At 49.3% G+C, this 22,944-nt stretch overlaps 2 protein-coding genes across 2 annotated transcripts in view; one reads left to right on the top strand and one right to left on the bottom strand.

Moving 5' to 3' along the window:
* P2RX6 (purinergic receptor P2X 6) overlaps window positions 1–1,416 on the bottom strand; it is a 31,574-nt gene extending 30,158 nt beyond the window's left edge. Inside the window, exon 1 of the mRNA XM_036756343.1 lies at window positions 1,231–1,416. Within this exon, the coding sequence (XP_036612238.1) occupies window positions 1,231–1,416 (186 nt within the window). The remainder of the gene's footprint in view (window positions 1–1,230) is intronic.
* On the top strand, window positions 1,373–22,912 carry LRRC74B (leucine rich repeat containing 74B). The gene is made up of 10 exons (XM_036747232.1): window positions 1,373–1,711; window positions 2,328–2,505; window positions 11,517–11,659; window positions 12,295–12,427; window positions 16,646–16,852; window positions 18,069–18,178; window positions 18,924–19,039; window positions 19,928–20,006; window positions 21,129–21,224; window positions 22,355–22,912. Exons 1-10 carry the CDS (start codon window positions 1,415–1,417, stop codon window positions 22,448–22,450), a joined length of 1,455 nt encoding a protein of 484 aa, XP_036603127.1. The 5' UTR covers window positions 1,373–1,414; the 3' UTR covers window positions 22,451–22,912.
* Window positions 22,913–22,944: the final 32 nt, after the last annotated feature.

The raw sequence follows: 22,944 nt of genomic DNA, 5'->3' as shown, positions 1-22,944 counted from the left end.
GGCTTTCCCAGTCAGAATTTGGTCTGGCACGCTTTCTGGTTTGTTGTGGAGGAGGTTGTAGAGGGGGTAAGGCAAAAATGCTACCTGTCACTCATGTCATCTTGCCTGACCATCCCCCCTATCACTCCACCATATTGATTGCCCCTCCCCCATCACTCTGCTACCTTGACTGTCCCCTTCCCCATTTTATACTTAAGGAAAATAAGGCTCAGAGAGTTAGGAGTCAGCAGAGTGATGGGAACCTGAGCTGCCTTCAGAGAGGCATGTGGCCCATGACCAGGCCTGGAGGATTGTATTCATTTATGGACATTCGACTGGAGATGGGAGTGACAGCTGGTAAGCCTATGGTTCTTCTCACCATCCCCACGGCTCCCTTTCCTGGCCTGCACTCCTCTATATGTCAGTCAGAGAGTCGGTCAACAAGCATTCATAAAGCACCTACTATGTGCCAAATGCCGTGCTTTCTTTTCCTGAGAGAGGCAAAAAGTCCCTGCCCTCGGAGAGCTCACATTCTAAAGTGGAAGACCACACACAGGAGACTACGTACATACGAGATAGAGAAATACAGACGCATAGGTCTAGATCCAGGTTTTGTCGTTGAGTCATTTCAGTCATGTCCGACTCTTCCTGACCCCGTTTGGGGTTTTCTTGGCAAAGAAGTGGTTTGCCATTTCCTTCTCCGGCTCATTTTACAGGTGAGGAAACTGAGGAAGGGTCTCAAGATCAGGCCGCAGACAAGAGACGGTTGAGGGGGACGTGGCAACTGTCTCCTGGCATTAGAAGGTTTGTCACGTGCGAGGACAATCGAATGAATAAATGCATGAAGCGCTGATTAAATGCTTCCTGTGCACAAAGCCCCGAGCTAAGCTCTGGGATACAAATGGAAAAGTCCCTGCTCTCGGGCGCTCACATTCTAAGGGGGAACACGCAGGAAAAGGGGGGGGGGGCGGATTAGCTTTGCTCTGCTGGGCCCCAGAGGACAAGGCGCGGGGAGGGGTGAGGACTGGCAAAGCATCTGATTCAGGCTGCATGTCAGAGCTCTCCCAACGCGGAATGGGCTGCCTTGGTAGGGAGTGAGCGCCCCACCCCTGCAGCTATCCCAGAAGAGGCTACAATTTTCCTGGCTCATCTGCCTTGGTAGAGAGTGAGCTCCCGGTCCCTGCAGCTATTCCTAGGCTCATCTGCCTTGGTGGGATCCTGACGCTCCCCCCCCCCACCCCACGCCACTACCCCACGTCCCGCAGGACGCGGGAGTATCCTCCAACACTTCTCATCTCCGGCCCACACGGCCTGCTGTTGGCGGTTCCCCTGGCAACGGAGAACGCGCGAGCTCCTATTGGCTGCGGGGCACGCCCGTCTGCTCGGTCGCGGCGCGGGTTGGTCCAACCGGGCCGCCGCCCCATCTCCAGCCTCCATGCAGCCCCGGCTCCAGCCGCCCGCCCAGCAGCTTCTGACCATGAGCGGCCGGGGCCTCGGCCATGGGATGCGCCCGCTGGGCGCCATGGGGGAGCGGAAGCCAGGCCCGTGGGGGGACCCCTCGGGCACCGGGATGGACCAGCGCCCGGGACCGTGGGGCCTGGCCAGCACCTCCAGGCTGCCCCCCCGAATTGCGCGTGGAGAGGAGGCAGAGGAGGAGGAGAGGGCGCAGGACCCTCGAATTCAGAACTGGGAAAAGGCGGAGTTGGAAGTGGTGCTGAAGGTCCACGAGGATGTACGACAGGGGAAACTGAGTCCAGACGGGGGAGGGCCCCTCCTAAGCCAAGCACTGTTTGCCCCAGTCTTGGGGGGAGGGGCTTTAAAGGCCTCCGAGTCCAACCCCATCCTCTGACAGAGAAGGCCACTGAGGCCTAGAGAGGGGAAGGAACATGCCTAAAATCAGGCAGGCAGTGAGCGGGTGGATCCGAGACTGGAACCCGGGTTCTCTGACTCCACTGAGAGAGAAGTTGAGGCCTCAGGGACAGAGTAGAAATCCTGTAGAGCTGGATGGGGGCTAGAGAAAGTCAACCCTTTCACTTTACAGATGGGGAAACTGAGTCCCAGAAAGCAGCCAGTCACCAAGGGACCAGAAAGCTTCTGGCCTCCAGTTTCCCCATCTGTAAAATGGGACTGTGACGAGGAAGGACCTTCTCTGTACTAGATCAATGATCCTGCATTTTACAGATAGGAGGGTGTAGCCCCAAAGAGTACCAAGGGGCTCCCAGGCAGGCAGTGGCAGAGACCCCCGCCTAGCCCAGCCCACAAGCCCCTGCCTCATTGCCACTGTCTGGATGGGGGACAGATGTCCTGGGGCCGCTGAAGCCCTGAACACCTTGGTCTTGCCTTTCCAGAGTTCACCCAAGACCCCCTACGGTGGCCTCAGCACTAACTTCCCTCTGAGGAGTTCCCTGCTGCAGACCCAGGAGGAGGAGGAGGAAGAGGAGGATACCAGTGAGCAGGGAAGTCAGCCTGTAGGAGCTTATGAGACCTACAGTGAGGGAGACTCTGACTCTGACCTAGAAAGGGAAGGTAACCAAGGCAGGGGCCATCTGCCCACCTCCCCAAACCTCCTGGCCCTCATGCCTGGGGCTCCCCCCCAGAACTCCCCAAGGCCAGGCCTCATCACCCCTACATCGACCAATTGGAGCAGCCAGTTAGGCGGCTGCTCTTAGAGGGCCTACAGGAGACTTGGGTGGGGGTGGAAAACATGGGGTCACAGAAACAGAGCTGGAGGCGTCTGCAGAGGCCATGCCCTCATTGTCCAGATGGGGAGACTAAGGGCCCCGGAGGGGAAGGGACTTTCTCATGATTTCACAGGGGGTAGATTGCATGCCTGGGTTTAAACTCAACCCTCTGACCCCAAACCTAGAGCTTATTCCTCCTTACTATGATCCAGCAGCTGTCCTGGGACCTTCCCCCTCTGCTGTCCGCCTCCATGATCTCATCAGCTCCCATGGGTCCAATGATTGTCTCTATGAAAATGTTTCAATATTCAGCCTAGTCTTTCTCCTGAGCTCCAGTCATCAACTTCCCATTTGGTAGTTTTGAAAATTCAATTTTATTATTTCTGGTCAGCAAAAATCTACCTTCTCTCCCTCTCACACCAAAGAAAGACAAAACCCTTGTTACAAACGTACACTCAGGCAAAACAGACTTCTGTGTTGGCTCCAGCCAGAAGGAATATGTACCTGATATATTTTATATATATAATTGTATACAAATGGTACAATGTAATATAATTTATTGTATGGTAATATAACATAATTTAGTAACATAATATTATAATAGAATATATTTTCTATATTGTAACATAATATATGATATTTTATATACTATATACTCAGAGTACAGAATGATTAAAAATGTAAAATACATAATCATTCTGTACTGAGTCTTTCACCTCTCAATCAGGAGGTAAGCAGCGTGTGTCATCATTAACCCTCTGGAACTGGAGTCAGTCATTATGCTGATCAGACTTCCTCATTCTTTCCAAGGTGGTTGACTTTACAATATGATTGTTACTATGTACATTGTTCTCCTGGTTCTTCTTCCTTCCCTCTGCATCAGTTCATACAAGTCTTCCCAGGTTTCTAAGAAACCATCCCTTTCATCATTTCCTACAACATCATAGTATTCCACTGTATTGAGAGACCACAGCTTGTTCAGCCGCTCCCCAAGTGATTGTCACCCCTCACATTCCTATTCTTTGCCACCTCAAAAAGACCTGTGAATATTTTTGTCTCTCCTTACTTTATTTTGCTTACAAACACTCTCCCTTAATCTCCCCTTTCTCTCCTCTTTCCCTGCTGTTGTTGTTCAGTCATGTCTGACCCTCCATGACCCCATTTGGGGTTTTCTTGGCAAAGATACTGGAATGTTTGCCATGTCTTTCTTCAGCTCATTTTATAGATGAGGAAACTGAGGCAAAGAGGGTGAAGTGACTTGCCCGGGGTCACACCACTAGAAAATGTCTGAGACTGGATTTGAACTCAGGTCTTCCTAACTCCACCCCAGCTCTCTATTCACTGCAGTCCCAGCTTCCCATTTCCCTGTTGAGGGAAATGTATTTCTGAACCCAACTGTATGTACGTGTGTGTGGAAACTTCCTTTGACCTGTTCAGATGAGAGGAGGTTGAAATGTCAGCCATCCCCAACCTTCCTCTTTGTTTGTATCGACTTCTACTTGAGCACCTCAATATGTAAGATAATGTTTCCTAACCTTCTTTTCCCTCCTCCCTCCCCCCTCCCCCAGCTCAATGTAATTGTTTTCTCCTCTCTTTCCGTTCCTTAAGATCATCAGGACATAAAAGAACCATTCCCAGGCCTTGTCTGATCAGACTCCCTCTATGATCCCCGATGATGTTAGGGTTCTGAAGCACACAAGTATCACCTTCCCATCAAAATAGTTTATACTCGTTTAGTCATTTGTCATTGTTCATTCATGTTTACATTTTTATGTTTCTCTTAGTTCCTGTGTTTGCACTTCAAAGTTTCTGTGCAGCTCTGGTCTTTTCATGAGGAACCTTGAAAGTCCTCTTATTTCCTTAAAAGTCCATTTCCCCCCCAGTGGGATTATATTCAGTTTCGCTGGATAAATTGGCAAAAGTTGGCTGTAAGCCCACATCCTTTGTCTTCTAGAATATTGTATTCTTTACTTCTTTTTTTAATTTTTTTCTACTTATTATTTATTTATTTAATATTTTTAGTTTTCAGCATTGATTTCCACAAGAGTTTGAATTACAAATTTTTTCCCCATTTCTACCCTACCCCACTCCAAGATGGCATATATTCTGATTGCCCTGATCCCCAGTCAGCCCTCCCTTCTGTCACCCCACTCCCCCCATCCCCTTTTCCCTTACTTTCTTGTAGGGCAAGACAGATTTCTATGCCCCATTGCCTGTATATCTTATTTCCTAGTTGCATGTAAAAACTTTTTTTTTGAACATCTTTTAAAACTTTGAGTTCCAAATTCTTTCCCCTCTTCCCTCCCCACCCACCCTCCCTAAGAAGGCAAACAATTCAACATAGGCCACATGTGTATCATTATGGAAAACCCTTCCACAATACTCATGTTGTGAAAGACTAACTATATCTTGCTCCTTCTTGTCCTATCCCCCTTTATTCAATTTTCTCCCTTAACCCTGTCCGTTTTCGAAAGGGTTTGCTTTTGATTACCTCCTCCCCCTATCTGCCCTCCCTTCTACTGTCCCCCCTTTTTTATCTCCTTCCTCCTTCTTTCCTGTGGAGTAAGATAGCCAATTGAGTGTGTATGTTATTCCCTCCTCAGGTCAGATCTGATGAGAGCAAGATTCACTCATTCCCCTTTACCTGCCCCCTCTTCCCTCCCAACAGAATTGCATTTTCTTGCCACTTTTATGCACAATAATTTACCCCATTCTATCTCTCCCTTTCTCCCTATCTCAATATATTCCTCTCTCATACCTTAGTGTGTGTATGTATATATATATGTATGTATGTATGTATATATGTATATGTGTGTGTGTATATATGTATATATATGTGTATATATATATATACACATATATATATATATATTCCCTTCAACTACCCTAATACTGAGAAAGGCCTCATTAATTACATATATCATCTTTCCATGTAGGAATGTAAACAAAACAATTCAACTTTAGTAAGTCCCTTATGATTTCTTTTTCTTGTTTACCTTTTCATGTTTCTCTTGATTCTTGAATTTGAAAGTCAAATTTTCTATTCATCTCTGGTCTTTTTATTGAGAAAGCTTGAAAGTCTTCTATTTTATTGAAAATCCATATTTTGCCTTGGAGCATGATACTCAGTTTTGCTGGGTAGGTGATTCTTGGTTTTAATCCTAGCTCCATTGACCTCCAGAACATCATATTCCAAGCCCTTCAATCCCTTAATGTAGAAGCTGCTGGATCTTGTATTATCCTGTTTGTGTTTCCACAATACTCAAATTGTTTCTTTCTGGCTGCTTGCAGTATTTTCTCCTTGGCTACAATATTCCTAGGAGTTTTCTTTTTGGGATCTTTTTCAGGAGGTGATCAGTGGATTCTTTCAATTTCTGTTTTACCCTCTGACTCTAGAATATCAGGGCAGTTTTCCTTAATAATTTCTTGAAAGATGATATCTAGGCTCTTTTTTTGATCATGGCTTTCAGGTAGTCCAATAATTTTTAAATTATCTCTCCTGGATCTATTTCCCAGGTCAGTGGTTTTTCCAATGAGATATTTCACATTGTCTTCCATTTTTTCATTCCTTTGGTTCTGTTTTATAATATCTTGATTTCTCATAAAGTCACTAGCTTCCACTTGCTCCAGTCTAATTTTTAAGGTAGTATTTTCTGCAGTGGTCTTTTGGACCTCCTTTTCCATTTGGCTAATTCTGCCTTTCAAGGCATTCTTCTCCTCTTTGGCTTTTTGGAGCTCTTTTGCCATTTGAGTTAGTCTATTTTTTAAGGTGTTGTTTTCTTCAGTATTTTTTTGGGTCTCCTTTAGCAACTCATTGATTTGTTTTTCATGGTTTTCTCACATCATTCTCATTTCTCGTCCCAATTTTTCCTCTACTTCTCTAACTTGCTTTTCCAAATCCTTTTTGAGCTCTTCCATGGCCTGAGACCAGTTCATGTTTTTCTTGGAGGCTTTTGATGTAGGCTCTTTGACTTTGTTGACTTCTCCTGGCTGTATGTTTTGGTCTTCTTTGTCACCAAAGAAAGATTCCAAAGTCTGAGTCTGAATCTGAGAACGTTTTTGCTGCCTGTTCATGTTCCCAGCCAACTGCTTGACCCTTGAGCTTTTCGTTGGGGTATGACTGCTTGTAGAGAGTACTTTATCCCAAGCTTGAGGGGCTGCGCTGTTGTTTTCAGAGCTATTTCTACACAGCAAGCTCTGCCACACCAGCGCTCCTTCTCCCCCAAGAACCACCAACCCAGACCTCGACTCAGATCTAAGCAGGCTTTGCACTCCTGCTCTGATCCACCACTTAATTCCTCCCACCAGGTGGGCCTGGGGCCAGAAGCAACTGCAACTGTAGCTCTGTAAGCAGCCTCAGTGCTGCACCACCTCTGCTGTCCCCAGGGTGGTGGCCAAACCGCAAACTCCTTTCACTCTGTCTCCGCAGCTTTTTCCCACTAACCTTCTCTGTTGTCTTTGATGTTTGTGGGTTGAGAAGTCTGGTAACTGCCACAGCTCACTGATTCAGGACACTAGGGCCTGTTCCGCCAGGCTCCCAGTCTGATTGGTCCAGGCACGGCTCAGGCTGGGCTCTGCTCCACTCCGCTCCCAGCACAGTGTGATAGACTTTACCCAGCGACTATCCAGGCTGTCCTGGGCTGGAGCCCTGCTTCCCTCTGCTCTTCCATGGGTTCTACAGTTCTAGAATTTGTTCAGAGTCATTTTTTATAGGTGTTTGGAGGGTCCTGGGGGAGAGCTTTAGGCAAGTCATTGCTTTCCAGCCACCATCTTGGCTCCACCCCTATTCTTTACTTCTTTATAGTGATCACTGCTAAATCTTGTGTGATCCTGACTGTGGATCCTCAGTATTTGAATTCTTTCTTTCTGACTGGCTGCAGTATTTTTTGTTTGACTGGAAGCTCTGGAGTTTAGCTATAATATTCCTGGGAATTTTCATTTTGGAGTTTCAGGAGGTGACTGGTGGATTCTTTCAATTTCTACTTTGCCCTCTGGCTCTAAGAGATGTGGGTAATTTTTTAAAAAGATTTATTGAAACATAATTTCTAAGCTCATTTTTTGGTCATGGCTTTCAAATAGTCCAATGATTCTTATTTTTCTTCAATTTGTTTTCCAGATCAGTTTGCTATGAAATGTCTTAAATTTTCTTCTATTTTTTCAGTCTTTTGACTTTTTTCTCTTAAAAGTTTATATTTAATAATGGTTCCAAATTCTCTCTCTCCTTATACACCTCCTTTGCCTATTGAGACTGCAAAAAATGGACAGCTAGGTGGTGCAGTGAGTAGAGCACTTGCCCTAGAGTCAGAAGGACCTGAGTTCAAATCTGCCCTTAGACACATTTACTAGCTGTGTGACCTTGGGCAAGTCACTTAACCCTAATTACCCTGCCTCCCCCCTCCCAAGGAAAAAAAGGGAAAGCAAAAAATACTATACCCATCATGAAGTTTTGACTTTGTTTTAATATTTCTTGTTGTCTCAAGGAGTCCTGGCCAGACCGCATCCCCAGTGTCCACAGATCTCTCTGCCTTTATGTCAACCAGAGCTGGAAAAATGACTCACCATGATTTTTTTCCTAAGATTTCCCCATAATGCACCCCCTGGTGCATTCTCTAGATCTTTTTAGAGGAGATTTTGTGGGGATCTCGTTGCTTCCTACTATTCTCAGTTCTAGCTATTGGATGTTTTGAAGTAGATATTCCAACAAATTTGGAAAACTCAAGATATGCAAAACTGAACTCATTATTCCCTTCAAATCCTCTCCTCTTCCTAACTTTCCTATTACTGTCAAAACCTGTTGAAGTCTCCACCATTCTCTCTATCCCCCAGACCCACAAGCTAGGAGTCATCCCTGGATTCCTCCCAACCCTCACCAAACTGGGACCAAGGCTTGTCGATTTCACCTCTGCAGCATCTCTTGTCCATTTCACTTTTGCAGCGTCTCTGGTTGATATCACCTTTGCAGTGTCTCTCCAATATGCCCCTTTCTCTCCTCTGACGCTACCAGTACCTTGGTAGAGACCCTCATCACTTCACACCTGGATTATTTCAGTAGCTGCTTGGGGGAGGGGGGCAGCAGTCCGCCTGCCTCCTCTCTCCCCGCTCTAGTCTATCCTCTATTTAGCCACTACTGATTTTCCTAGAGCTCAGGTCGCCCCCAGCCCCCTCCTACCTTTCCAGAATTCTTACTCCCCTCCACATACTCTTTGATCCAGTAGCCTTGGCCTCCTCGGTGCTCTTCAAACAAGACACTCCATCTCCTTATTCTGTGCCTTTGAACTCATTGTGCCCTGTGCCTGGAACATTCTCCCTCCTCAACTCTGCCTCCTGGCTTCCTACAAGACTCAAATCAAATCCCACCCTCTGCAAGAGGCCCTTCCCAGTCACCCCCCCGCCCCCCCCCACAGGCTGCCACAGCCTTCCCCTCAAGGGTGACCTTCCATCTGTAGGTACCTTGTGTGTACCTAGTTATTTACACACTGTCTTCCATATCAGACTGTGGTAAGCTCCTTACGGGCAGGGTCTGGTTTTTTTTTTGTATTTTGGTATCCCCAAAGAGATGAGGTAGAGCATGTCCAGGGAGCCTGGAGTCCAGCCTGAGGAGGAATGAAGACATGGCTGACCAAGGTCTGGAAAGAACCAGCCAATGAGAGGAAGGGGCCTCAGGAGTGGAGTGACCCTCCAGGGTGAGGATGCTTCTGTGGCTTGGCCAGGGTCAGGAGTGAAGCCTGGAGAGGAAACTACTTGAAGAGAGTTATGATGTTTCTCTCCCCATCCTGCCTAGCTTCTCTGGATGCTCTCCAGATACAGCCATACAGGCATCAATGGGTTGTTGGGGATGTGACACCGCACACATAGGCACTCTCCCACAGGCAGCATGGCCTGTGCACTTGGAGTGAGGAGAGACCCAGGTTCAAATCCCACCTCAGGCAAGCCTTGCAGCCTCTCTGTAAAAGGAGAGGAATAATACTGGCCCTGGTTACCTCCCAGAGTTTTTACTTTTTAAGGTTTTTTAATTTATTTAATATTTTATTTTATTTTCCCCAATTACATATAAAAATAATTTTGACTTTTTTTTTAAATTTTGAGTTCCAAATTCTCTCCCTCCATCCCTCCCTCCTCTCCCCCCCCCACCCCATTGAGAAGGCAATTTGATATAGGTTATACATGTGTAGTCATGCAAAATATATTTCCATATTAATCATTTTATGAAAGAAAACAGACCCAAATAAATAAATAAATAAAAAGTCTGCTTCGATCTGCCCTCAGACTCCACCAGTTTCTTCTCTGGAGGTGGAGAGAATTTTTCTGCTTAAGTCCTTTGGAATTGTCTTGGATCTTTGTATTGTGGAGAATAGCTAAAGTCATTCACAACTGATCATCGAACAATGTTACTGTTACTCTGTACGATGTTCTCCTGACTCTGCTCACCTCATTCTGCATCAGTTCATGTAAATCTTTCCAGGTTTTTCCAAAATCAACCTGCTTATCATTTCGCACAATAGTATCCTATCACAATCATATACCACAACTTGTTCAGCCAGTCCCCAGTTGATGGGCATCCCCAAAGAACGATGGGCATCATTCTTTGTCAACACAAAAAGAGTTGCTATAAATATTTTCATATATGTGTGTGTGTGTGTGTGTGTGTGTGTGTGTGTGTGTGTGTGTAGGTCCTTTTTATTTTTTATCTCTTTGGGACACAGACCTCACAGTGGTATTGCTGGGTCATAGTTTTATAGCCCTTTGGGCATAATTCCAAATTGCTCTCCAGAATGGTTGGATCAGTTCACAACTCCACCAACAATGCATTAGTGTTCCAATTTTCCCGTACCCCCTCCAATATTTGTCATTTTCCTTTTCTGTCGTATATGCCAATGTGTAGGTGTCATCCAAGGGTTTTTAAAACAAAGTGGAAGTGGAAGTAGTGGGAAGGGGGCTGGCTTTGGAGTTAGGGGCCTGGGCTGGAATCCCAGATCTGCCATTTTGCTCTGTGACCTTAAGCTAAGTCCCTGCCCCCACTGGGCCTGTTTCCTCCTTTGTAATAGGGAATGGTGGAACTAGCTAATGTCCAGCTCTGAATCTATGACCCTGTGGTCCTCAGAACAGGTACAAATCCAAGTCTGACCAGGAGATTGTACCAAGCAAGGATCAAGGAGGCCTTCCTGAGGAGGAGGCAGTGGAGCCAGGCTTTAAAGCCTGGGGAGGACTGCAAAAGGCAGAGGGAGAAAGAGCTAATTAGCATTTGAGGCTGGTTTTGAATTTAGTTCTTCCTAACTCCAGGTTCAGAGGTAGTTAGGTGGGGCAGTGGGTAGAGTGCTGGGCCTGCCGTTGGGAAGACCTGAGTTCAAATCCAGGCCAAGACGCTTACTAGCTATGTGACCCTGGGCAAAGGCTCGGAGGTGGGAAAGTGTGGAACAGCCAGGCCCACCATCATCAGCTGTGAAAAATGGTTGTTGGGCTGGAGTGTGGGGCTGCTGAAGGGCGGTCCTATACAATAGTGGTTTTCTTAATCACTTAGACTCTTCATTTTTGCCTGGACTCTTCCAATACCCTCCTTCTTCCCAAGGTCACTTCCCTGCTCCACAACCTTCCACAGCTTCCTAGAATGTGTGGTCTCCAAGGGCAGGGACCCTGGAGGTTGCTGCTTCTTTGTAGCCTCAGAGCCAGGCACACCTGCACACAGTAGGTGCTTAATAAATGTTCCTGGACTTGAATGGAGGATAGGTCAGAGAGAGAATTCTCAGGTTGTTGTTTTTTTGTTTGTTTTTTTTTTAAGAGGGAGCCTCAAACGTCAAGCCACTGACGAGAAGGGCTCTTTCATTCACTCTAACTGCCTTATGTCTCTCTCTCCTGCAGAGCCCCGTGGGCCATATGACCTCACTGGCAGGTCCCAGTACCTGGCGGCCTGTAAGGCCTATGGAGCGGTGCCCATCTCCTACTTCCTTCACCACATGCATGATCCTGAGCTCACACTGATGCATCGTGGCCTTGGGCCTCAGGTAGAGACACATTCACTGTCCTCTGGGTCCCACAGAGTATAAGCCCCCGGAGGGTGGGAACTCCTCGTTTCCCGCTCTATGTTCCTGGCACATAGCACAATGCCTGGCTCTGACCGTCAGCTCTGTGACTGGCCTCAGCTCCGAGCACCACAGGGAAACTGGGGCACAATGGACGGAGCCCTGGCTTTGGCGAGAGGAGACACCAGCTCCAGGCCTGGTTCTGCTATCAACTCACTCTCTGACCCGGGCCTAGGCGATGAAATCGACATGCTCTGGGTTCTGGTCCCAGCTTCAAATTCGCTAGCTGTGTGACCTTAGGCAAACCCCTCCCTGTCTCTGGGCTTCAGTCTCCTCCCCTGAGAAGTGAGGGCAATAGGATTCTCCCATTCCCCTCTCTGGGCCTCAGTTTCCCTGTCTGCAAAATAAGGAGGTAGGGCTGGGTGACCTCTAAGATTCTACCTGGTCTAACAAGCAGCTCCTCTCCGGGTCTCCCCAAGCGAGGGCTCGAGAAGTGACCTGTCCGAGGTCACGTAGCCAGCAAGTGCCTGCGTCAGAACTTGAACCCAGGTTTCCTGCCCTCCATCTCTCTGCCTTCTCTGCTGTCCCCACCCTGGCAGGCCTGTGTTGTGTTGCAGGGGGCCCGGGCCCTGGCCTCAGCCTTGATGTCCAACACCTCCATTCTGAAACTGAATCTGAGTGACAACTGGCTGAACGAGGAGGGGGCCGAGGCGATCGCTGGAATGCTGAAGGAAAACTGCTTCATCACAGGTGGGTGTTCCAGCTTACCTGGGGCCGGGGGAGCACGGGCATCATTCTAACCATTTTACAGACAGGAAAGCTGAGACTCATCCAAGGGGATACGTGGCTGAACTGGGCCTGGAGCCCCACTCTCTTTCCCCACCCCTGCTGGGCGGCCATCCCCAGATGCACTCAGGCCAGGCCCTGGATGCTCTGCATCAGTTTCTGTTGACTTTCCTTATGATGTCATCAGTTGCTCTTCCAGTTCTGGCCTAGCTCTGCTGAGACCCAGAGGGACACACATTGTCCATGAGGAAAGGGGGCACAAGCTTAGAGTACAATGTTAGAGCAAAGACATGTGGTCAAGGCCACTTGTAACTCCAGTACTACAGGGCCTCAACATCCTTTCTGTCCTCATGGAGTCCTCACCAAGCTCTATGCCTTCTCCCAAGGTACAACATCTCTACAGGGCTGCTCACATAGGCTCCCAGGTCTACTCTTCTCCACAGCTTGACTCTCCACTTCCAGGACTAGCTCTCTTGAATTCATAACCAGCTCTCTTCTTTTCTTCCAAAGACCCCACTACCTAAATCTTGATTCTCAGTTGCCAGGGCCAGCTCTCTTCCTTTCTTCCAAAGACCTCATTCCATAGCTCTTGATTCTTAATTGCCAGGGCTAGTGCTCTCTTGCAGCCATGGCCAGCTCTCTTCTTTTCTTCCAGAGGTCCCACTCATTAAATCTGGATTCTCAGCTGCCAGGGCCAGCTCTCTTCTTTTCTTCCAAAGACTTCATTCTGTAGCTCTTGATTCTTTTTTTTTAATATAAATTTATTTATTTAACATATTTAGTTTTCAGCATTGATTTTCACAAGAGTTTGAATTACAAATTTTCTCCCCATTTCTACCCTCCCCCCTACTCCAAGATGGCATATATTCTGGTTGCCCTGTTCCCCAGTCAGCCCTCCCTTCTGTCACCCCACTCCCCTCCCATCCCCTTTTCCCTTCCTTTCTTGTAGGGCAAGATAAATTTCTACGCCCCATTGCCTGTGCATCTTATTTTCTAGTTGCATGCAAAAACTTTTTTTTGTTGTTTTTGAACATCTGTTTTTAAAACTTTGAGTTCCAAGTTCTCTCCCCTCTTCCCTTCCCACCCACCCTCCCTAAGAAGTCAAGCAATTCAACATAGGCCACATGCATATCATTATGTATAACCCTTCCACAATACTCATGTTGTGAAAGACTAACTATATTTTGCTCCTTCCCAACCCATCCCCCTTTATTGAATTTTCTCCCTTGACCCTGTCCCCTTTCCAAAGTGTTGGTTTTGATTACCTCCACCCCGATCTGCCCTCCCCTCCATCATCCCCTCCTTTTTTATCTTCTTCCCTCTTCTTTCCTGTGGGGTAAGATACCCAATTGAGTATGTATGGTATTCCCTCCTCAGGCCAAATCTGATGAGAGCAAGGTTCACTCATTCCCCCCTCACCTGCCTTCTCCCCTCCTCCCACAGAACTGCTTCCTCTTGCCACCTTTATGCGAGATAATCCACCCCATTCTATCTCTCCCTATCTCCTTCTCTCAATATATTCCTCTCTCATCCCTTAATTTGATTTTATTTGTTTTAGATATCTTCCCTTCCTCTTCAACTCACCCTGTGTCTGCTCTCTCTCTCTTTTTATATATATATACATACACATACATATATACATACATGCACATTCACTTATATATATATACATAAACATATATATATATGCATATTTCTTTCAGCTACTATGATATTGACGTCTCATGAATCACACACATCATCTTTCTATGTAGGAATGCAAACAAAACAGTTCAACTTTAGTAAGTCCTTTATGATTTCTCTTTCTTGTTTACCTTTTCATGCTTCTCTTGATTCTTGTGTTTAAAAGTCAAATTTTCTATTCAGTTCTGGTCTTTTCACTGAGAAAGCTTGAAAGTCCTCTATTTTATTGAAAATCCATATTTTGCCTTGGAGCATGATACTCAGTTTTGCTGGGTAGGTGATTCTGGGTTTTAATCCTAGCTCCATTGACCTCCGGAATATCATATTCCAAGCCCTTCGATCTCTTAATGTAGAAGCTGCCAGATCTTGGATTATTCTGATTGTGTTTCCACAATACTCAAATTGTTTCTTTCTGGCTGCTTGCAGTATTTCCTCCTTGATCTGGGAACTCTGGAATTTGGCGACAATATTCCTAGGAGATTTCTTTTTGGGATCTATTTGAGGAGGCGATCTATGGATTCTTTCAATTTCTGTTTTGCCCTGCAGCTCTAGAATATCAGGGCAGTTCTCCTTGATAATTTCTTGAAAGATGATATCTAGGCTCTTTTTTTGATCATGGCTTTCAGGTAGTCCAATAATTTTAAAATTATCTCTCCTGGATCTATTTTCCAGGTCAGTGGTTTTCCCAATGAGATATTTCACATTGTCTTCCATTTTTTCATTCCTTTGGTTCTGTTTTATAATATCTTGATTTCTCATCAAGTCACTAGCTTCCACTTGCTCCAATCTCATTTTTAAGGTAGTATTTTCTTCAGTGGTCCGTTGGACCTCCTTTTCCATTTGGCTAATTCCGCCTTTCAAGGCATGCTTCTCCTCATTGGCTTTTTGGAGCTCTTTTGCCATTTGAGTTAGTCTATTTTTTAAGGTGTTGTTTTCTTCAGTGTATTTTTCAGTATTTTTTTGGGTCTCCTTTAGCAAGTTATTGACTTGTTTTTCATGGTTTTCTCGCATCCTTCTCATTTCTCTTCCTAATTTTTTCCTCTACTTCTCTAACTTGCTTTTCCAAATCCTTTTTGAGCTCTTCCATGGCCTGGGACCAGTTCATGTTTTTCTTGGAGGCTTTTGGTTTAGGCTCTTGCACTTTGTTGACTTCTTCTGGCTGTATGTTTTGGTCTTCTTTGTCACCAAAGAAAGAATCCAAAGTCTGAGACTGAATCAGGGTGCATTTTTGCTGCCTGGCCATATTCCCAACCAAAAAACTTGACCCTTGAGTTTTTCAGCAGGGTATGACTGCTTGTAGACTAAAGAGTTCTGTGTTCCATGTTTGGGGGGCATGCGCCAGCTCTGCCACACCAGCACTCCTCCTTCCCCAAGAACCCCCAACCCTGAGTGGGCTTAGATCTTCAGCAGGCTGTGCACTCCTGCTCTGATCCGCCACTTAATTCCTCCCACCAGGTGGGCCTGGGGCCGGAAGCAACAGCAGCTGTAGCTGCCCCACCTCCACTGCCCCGGGGGCTGTGAACTCCTTCCACTCCCGCAGCTTTTCCCACTAACCTTCTCCGCTGTCTTTGGTGTTTGTGGGTTGAGAAGTCTGGTAACTGCTGCAGCTCACTGATTCAGGGCTCTAGGGCCCACTCCGCCCGGCTCCTGGTCTGGTTGGTCCGTGCTGCTCACGCTGGGCTCTGCTCTGCTCCGCTTCCAGCTCCCAGTTCCCAGCTCCCAGCTCTGTGTGGGATAGACCTCACCCAGAGACCATCCAGGCTGTCCTGGGCTGGAGCCCTGCCTCCCTCTGCTGTTTTGTGGGTTCTGCAGTTCTAGAATTGGTTCAGAGCCATTTTTTATAGGTTTTTGGAGGGACACTGCAGGGAGCTCACGGTAGTCCCTGCTTTCCAGCCGCCATCTTGGCTCCGCCCCCGCTCTTGATTCTTAATTGCCAGGGCTAGCGCTCTCTTGCAGCCATGGCCAGCTCTCTTCTTTTCTTCTAGAGGTCCCACTCATTGTCTTGATTCTCAGTTGACCGGGCCAGCTCTCTTCTTTTCTTCCAGAGGTCCCACTCATTACATCTTGATTCTTAGTTGCCATGGCCAGCTCTCTTCTTTTCTTCCAGAGGTTCTACACCTTGAAGCTGCTTCTGGTCTTAGCTACTGCCTCTACATATTTGTGTCTGGAATGTGTGTCTCTGTTTCTCAAACCATCTTTTAAGGATCATCTGGAAGCATGGTCAACTTCCTTCAGTTATTGGGGTTGCCCATTTCAAATCCCTCAGAGAAGGTGTTCACACTTTGTAAAGGGATGGCCAGTTTAGCACATTAAGCCTTATCATCTGAGATTATATGAAGGTAAGGAGAACTGAGATACAGAGCAGTCAGGTGATCTTTCCAAAGTAACACACACACACACACACACACACACTCAGACATTAAAGCCAGGACTTGAACTCAGGTCTGCCTGGCTCTGGCCACAACCTCTGATGTCCATCCCCTGGGTCTCTCACATCAGATCTTGATCTGTCTGATAACAAACTGGGGGCCAAAGGTGCCAAGGCCTTGTGTGCTGCCCTTAAGGAGAACACCTCTGTGCGGTGGCTTCGGATGTCCGGGAGTGACCTAGGCACACAAGCCGCCAAGGACATTGCTGATGCCCTGATGGTCAACACCAAGGTGGAGTTGCTGGACTTGAGCCACAACCTTCTGGATGAGGAAGCTGGTAGGAGGCCCTGGCCAGAGGGGAAGGGCTTTGCCTGGGTTTGGCTCTCTTGGGGCAGGTAGATTAGGGAGTGACCCCCAGTGGGTGGGGGTTAGTCCTAGGCCACAGAGCAGGGGCAGTTCAGACAGCAATGACCAGGGTTCAAATCTTTTTGAGTTCTGTGCCACCCTTTTCCTCCAACTCACCCCAGGCATCAGACTCACACCCCAGGAGGTAACAAGTGGGTCACATGCTGAAGTCACCTGGAGGAGGGATCAGACTTGCTTTGCTTGGCTCCGAAGAGAAGATCGATGAGGACAAGCCCCAAAGAGACAAATCTAGGCTTCATGTCTGAAAAGATGTCTTAGCAATTAGAGCTCTCCAAAAATGGGAAGGCTACCTCACAAGGTAGTAAGCTCCCCATCCCTGGAGGCCTTCAAGCAGAGGCCAGGTGGCATGGGGTTATGGGTGAGACTAAAGAGCCAGATGTGGTGAGTCTGTAGGATTCTAGGTATGGGAGGGCTTCTCAAGGACTCCCTGCCCTGAGTGTCTCCAGCACGCCATGTTCTCCTAGCAGCCCTCTGACCCTCAGGAAAGGCTGCCCAGTGACCCCTGGCCTGAGGCCACAGGGAGGCTGTGGGAGCTTCAAGGCCCCCACTCTGTCCTCTGGTGGTGAGCCCAGGCCTGTGGGCCGACATGCATCATCTGAATGTGGCAGAGCCTGTCTGTGCGCTTTGCCGAGCCTTGGTTTCCTCATCTGTACGATGGGGACAGTCTGATCATGAGCCTCACAGGAGTGCACTGAGGAAAGAGCTTGACAGGCCTTAAAGGTGTAGGCATTTTCACTGTTTGTGGGGAGTTTGCTCAGCCAGAAGCAGGAGACTGGACAGCCTGGGCGCGAGAACGTCAATGCTCTGCATGGAATGTGTGTAACTGATTATTGTGAGAGCTGAAGGAAAAGGAGAGTCTTGAGACCAGGCCCAGTTTATAGATGGATGGGCATGACTTTAAGACCCATGTCCTCCCACACTTCCTCCTGGGGAAGGGCACTGGCAGGTGTCCTGCAGGAGGGACAGGAGAGGCCCGATTCCTGGGGCTGGGGTCGTTCTTTGGCCTTTCCAGTACAGCAGACAGCCCTTCTCCCCGATTTTCTTTGAGCTACCCACTCCCACCTCCCTTGGCAGAAGTGAATTAAAGACCCCACGGGACCAACATTGGGATTTTGTTTCTCCTCAAGGGGAGAAACTCGGGCCAGCCCTGGCAGAAAATGTTGGCATAAAGGAGCTTAATCTCAGCTGGAACCACCTCCGAGGCACAGGAACTGTGATCTTCACCCGCGGCATTGGGGTACGAGCCCTCCCCCGCCACCTGCTCTGGGCCCCAGCTGGCCCACAGTTCAGGCCTGGGGGACAGAGAAATACATCTGGCTGGGGGGGGCAATGGGATCAGGCAGGGACAACGTCAGTGAGTCATAGCACCAACAGCTGGACTTCAGGTCCCGGTTCCAGACAGTGGAGAGGGCAGCAGGCTCCCAGAACCACAGTCAGTCTTGACAGGAAGAAAATCTCCCCCAGAGCGGAGCTGTCCAAATCTCCACAGGTGGGCTTTGGACGTGGTTAGGCTCCCCCTCACGAGGGGAATCCACGCAGAGCCAGGATGTCCGTTCATGTCCTGGGTCCAACTGGGCATTCTTGGACCAGCCGCCTCTGGGATGTGTGTACCCAGCAGCCTCTGCCTCCTGCCCCGACTCAGGCGGCCCTCGGAAGTGGGAGCCCAGCCTTCCCATCTAACCCCAGAAGCAGCCCCTGAGTGCCTCAGGCAGCCAGACATGAGGAGGCAAAGCCTTCCAGCTCTCATCTCTAGCTGCCCTCCCTCCCTTCCCAGGGCTTAGTGAGAGATGAAGCCTTAATGAACTTGCCACATCCCCCATCTTCCTCCTCTTCCCCCTCCCCCTCCTTCCCCCTCCTCCTCTCTTCTCCCCCTCCTCCTCTCCTTCCTCCTTACTCCTGCCTCTTCCTCTCCCTCCTCCTCCTCCCCCTTCTCCTACTTCTCAGCATCATCACCATCCAGTCTGTCCTGTCTAATTCCACAGGCTAACATCTTCCTCAAAGTGCTGGACCTCTCCTACAATGGCTTTGGGGACCAAGGAGCAGCGGCCATGGGGGAGGCTCTGAAAGTCAACAGTGTGCTGGAGGATCTCAACATCAGGTGAGTGCGGGGCCTGCCCTTCCTGGCCCCCACCCCTTCTCCCTCCTCCAGGGCAGGGCCTTGCATCCCCCGGAGACAGCAGGCAAATCACTGAGCAGACAAGACAGAATAGATGGAAGAAGAGGCATCTCTGTAATAGTGGGGTGCATAAAGCACTAAGCCTGGAATTAGGACAATCTGAGTTCGAATCTGACCTCAAACACTTAGCAGCTGTGTGACCCTGGGCCAGTCGCTTCGCTTCTGTTTGCCTCCTTTTCCTCCACTGTAAAATGGGGATCATCATATCACCTCTCTGCCAGGGATGTTGTGAGGCTCAGATGAGATGAAGTGCAAACTTTAAAGTTCTGTGTGAATTCGGGCTATTATTGTTAAGGTAATCTCAGAGGGGAAGGCACAAACATGGGGGGAAGAAGAAGGCTTCAGCCAACATTTATGAAGTGACTACTATGTGCCTGGCACTGGGTGAGCTTGGAGCTAAGGATGTAAAGACAGAAATGCTTTGACATTTGTGTGGCACATCTATTTATATCGACTACGTGGCATCGTCCCTGCCCTCAGAGAGCTTGGTCTGCTGCCTCTCTGCATACTCTCCTACAAAGGAGTGGCTCCTTGCCCCTTGTTGGGGCACAAAGCCAGTAGTGGGATGAAAGGGGATATCATTTGTGGTGCGGGGCCTCCCACCCCGCCTCTGCTACCCGTGGGACTGTGAACGATTCTCTGCCCCTCCGGGCCTCAGTTTCCCCATCTGGAAAGGGAGGGAGACTCGGAGATGTGTGCGTTGCCTGCCCACCAGCCTCTCAGCCGCACTCTGTGACCCCATAAGAGGACAGAGAGACTCCTGAGGGGCTGCTTTTAAGCCCTCAGCCATGACCATCCTTCTCTCTTAAGTAACAACCGCATCTCGCTGCCCGGAGCCCTCCGCTTCTCCAGTGGACTGAGGGAAAACCGAACTCTGAGGATCCTCTCGGTGAGTGGCGCCCCTGACTGTGAGGGACGTCCCCGGAGGAAAGGGCCGGGCTGGGGAGGAAACCGGCGCCTTTCTGGAGACAATCGGGAGGTGGAGGGGAGAAGGGGATGCAGTGCGCAGAGCGTGGGCCTAGGGATCGAGGAGCCCTGAGTGCAAATCCTGCTGACACAAGCTCCGTGACCCTGAGCTAGTTATCGTCTGCCTCAGTTTCCTTATCTGTAAAGTGAGGATTGTAATAGCGCCGTCCTCAGTGTTGTTTAGAGGATCAAATGAAACACCATGGGTGAGGAACCACATAAATGCAAATAAATGATAAACAAAAGCCAGCATTTATATAGCGCCTACTGGGTGCCCGGCACTGTGGCAAACATGTTACATTTATTATCCCATTTGATCTTCAACAACCCTGGGGGGGAGGGGCTGTTATGATCTCCATTTTACAGATGAGGAAACTGAGTCAGAGTAGAGTGATTTGCGCAGTTACTCAGTGAAGTGTCTGAGGCTGGATTTGAACTCGAGTCCTCCTGACTCCTCGCCCAGCGCTCTACCCGCTGCACCACCTAGAGCCTATCTTTAGTTATTAGAAAGGTGATGGAGGAGGGATCAGCCTCCTTCCTTCTCCCCAGGGAGCAGAGCTAGGAGGAGTGGGAGGTGGGGGAGGGGCGTGTATGGGGGAGGGGGCGGTTAATCCCAGCTTTTTAACCATCAGAACCATCGAAGCTTGGATCGGGCTGCCAAGAAAGGTAGTGAGCGCCCCATTCTCTAGAGGTCCTCGAGGGCATACGGAACAGCGGGCTCCCTTGTCTGGGGTGTTAAGGAGGGGATCCATGCCCTGCAGGGGCTGCCCCGTGTGCCCCGCTCTGAGAGCTCAGGATCGGGGGCGCTGTGGGACTGTGGAGAGGCTGAACCTGGGCTCCCATCCGGTGTTTTTGCTACCTGAGTCCCATAGCTCGCTGCGTACCAGATGTATTAGCTCCAATTGACGGAGGAGGTTCACACAGGCTACAAAGCAGCGAGTGTCCAAGGGGGAATTTGGACCCCCACCTTCAGGTCCCCGAGTGAAGCGCAGCGGCGCCCGGGCTGCCCCGCATCCTTGCTCACTGCCCCCTTCTCTCCCTGCAGATGGGCAGGAACCCCATGCGGAGCGAGGGCTGCCTCGGCCTCCTCAGGGCGGTCCAGATGAACCCAGACTCGGGGCTGGAGGTTTTGGATTTCTCGGTACGTAGGAGAAGGTGGGCACCGGACCGTGAATAATCCCGCTAATTCAATCAAAAGCGCCCACTCTGTGTGGGCCACTGTGCGATGCGCCGCGGCCCTCGGGGATCTGACCTCGCCTCTGCTCCAGGAGGCAGCAGCGGTCCGAGCAGGGCACCCAGCTGTCGGGGACCCCCACGGGGCGGGGGCCTTTGGGAGAAAGAGAGTGGGCGTGGCCCGGGCGCATCTGTTCCCCACCCACTTCTCTATGCATAAAGCGGGGGCAGAAACACTGAACCTCAGGCCTGGGAGGGACCAGAGGAGGGAGACCCTGTTTGCCAGCCCTTCCCCTTAGCTCCTGGATCATCCCCCTACCCCTCCCATAACATTGCAGAGATGGTGCTACCCCTCATCTAGCAGTCATTCTTTCATTTATCCAACAAATATATTCATTAAGCGCCTACTCTGTGCCAGGCACCTTGCTAAGCGCTGAAGTTACAAAAAGAGGCAAAAGACAGCTGTTGACCTCGAGGAGCTTACATTCTAATGGAGGAGATGACAACACACAAGCTATGGACGGGCTAAATTCTTGGGTACGGTCCAGTTGTCTCACTCTTTGTGACCCCATTTCGGGTTGTCTTCACAAAGATACGGGACTGGTTGGCCATTTCTTTCTCCAGTCCATTTTACAGGTAGGGAAACTGAGGCAGACAGGGTGAAGTGACTTGCCCAGAGTCACACAGCTAGGAAGTGTCTGAGGCTGGATTTGAACTCAGGCAGATGAGCTTTCCTGACTCCAGGCTGGGGCTCTGTGCACCATGGCGCCCCCTAGCTGCCCCAGCTCTAGACAGCACAAGCTATAGATTGGAAAAATAGGAAATAATTAACTTTGGGAAGGCACCAGAATTAAAAGGGGTTGGGAAAGGCTTCCTGTCCAAGAACAGGCAATGACTTAGGAGTTGATCGTGGAAAGCTACCTACCCTGGCCAAAACTGGACTCCGCAAAGGCCCAGCCCACAGTGAGCCCCTCTGAGTTAAGCTATGCCTTCGATGGGGCATGTGGGTCTGATAGGGGGCCTAGCCTGGGGATCTCTGCAGCTTGGACCTCAGAAGCACAGCCCAGGCACTAACCACGAGGCTGTTCTCCCCTCCAGGACATCCACCTAAACAAAGATTTTGATGACCTGGCTTGTTCCATGAAAGAGGGCTTCCCGAGGCTCTGTATCAGGCATGGCAGCCCCACAGCCTAGACTGACTGCCTTGGATCATGACTGCTGCCATCATCTGCCACCCAGGAAATGATTCTGCCTTCCCAGAGGGCTCAGCAGTGGCATCCCCTGCAGTCTCCGCCCCTGTGTCCTAGAATCATGGAATCCCAGAGCCGGTCTCCCACGGAGGCCCCATCTGAATTGGGCTCCCCTGTGCAAGGACTCTAGACAAGTAGCTGTCCAGCCTGCCCTTGGAAGCTCTCCATGCCCTGGGGACTCACCGCCTGCCCAGGTGGTCCATTCTGTTTTGGGGCAGCCCTCCTGGCTGGGAAAGGTGGTCTCTGGCCAACCACAATCTGTCCCCCCTAACTCCCACCCCGTGCTCCCAGTTCTGTTGGCTGTGACTCTCTGGACTCCTTGTTCCTGAGGTCCCTCACCCTCCACAGGCAAAAACCTCTATACTTGTTGGTACCTTTCTCACTAAGCCTTAACGGTTGTTTCCACTAACCTCAGTGTCTGCTGTGTTGACTGCCTGA

This window comes from Trichosurus vulpecula, chromosome 1 (assembly GCF_011100635.1).
Source record: "Trichosurus vulpecula isolate mTriVul1 chromosome 1, mTriVul1.pri, whole genome shotgun sequence".
Lineage (NCBI taxonomy): Eukaryota > Metazoa > Chordata > Mammalia > Diprotodontia > Phalangeridae > Trichosurus > Trichosurus vulpecula.
This window is presented reverse-complemented; position numbering and strand designations above follow the sequence as displayed.

Excerpts from the sequence above, each read along its gene's own strand:
- LRRC74B (XM_036747232.1), top strand. The coding sequence starts at position 1,415 with ATGCAGCCCCGGCTCCAGCCGCCCGCCCAGCAGCTTCTGACCATGAGC. Across the intron at positions 16,853-18,068 it reads CCTTCTGGATGAGGAAGCTG|GGGAGAAACTCGGGCCAGCC; the intron begins GTAGGAGGCCCT and ends TTTCTCCTCAAG. Across the intron at positions 21,225-22,354 it reads TGGAGGTTTTGGATTTCTCG|GACATCCACCTAAACAAAGA; the intron begins GTACGTAGGAGA and ends TCTCCCCTCCAG.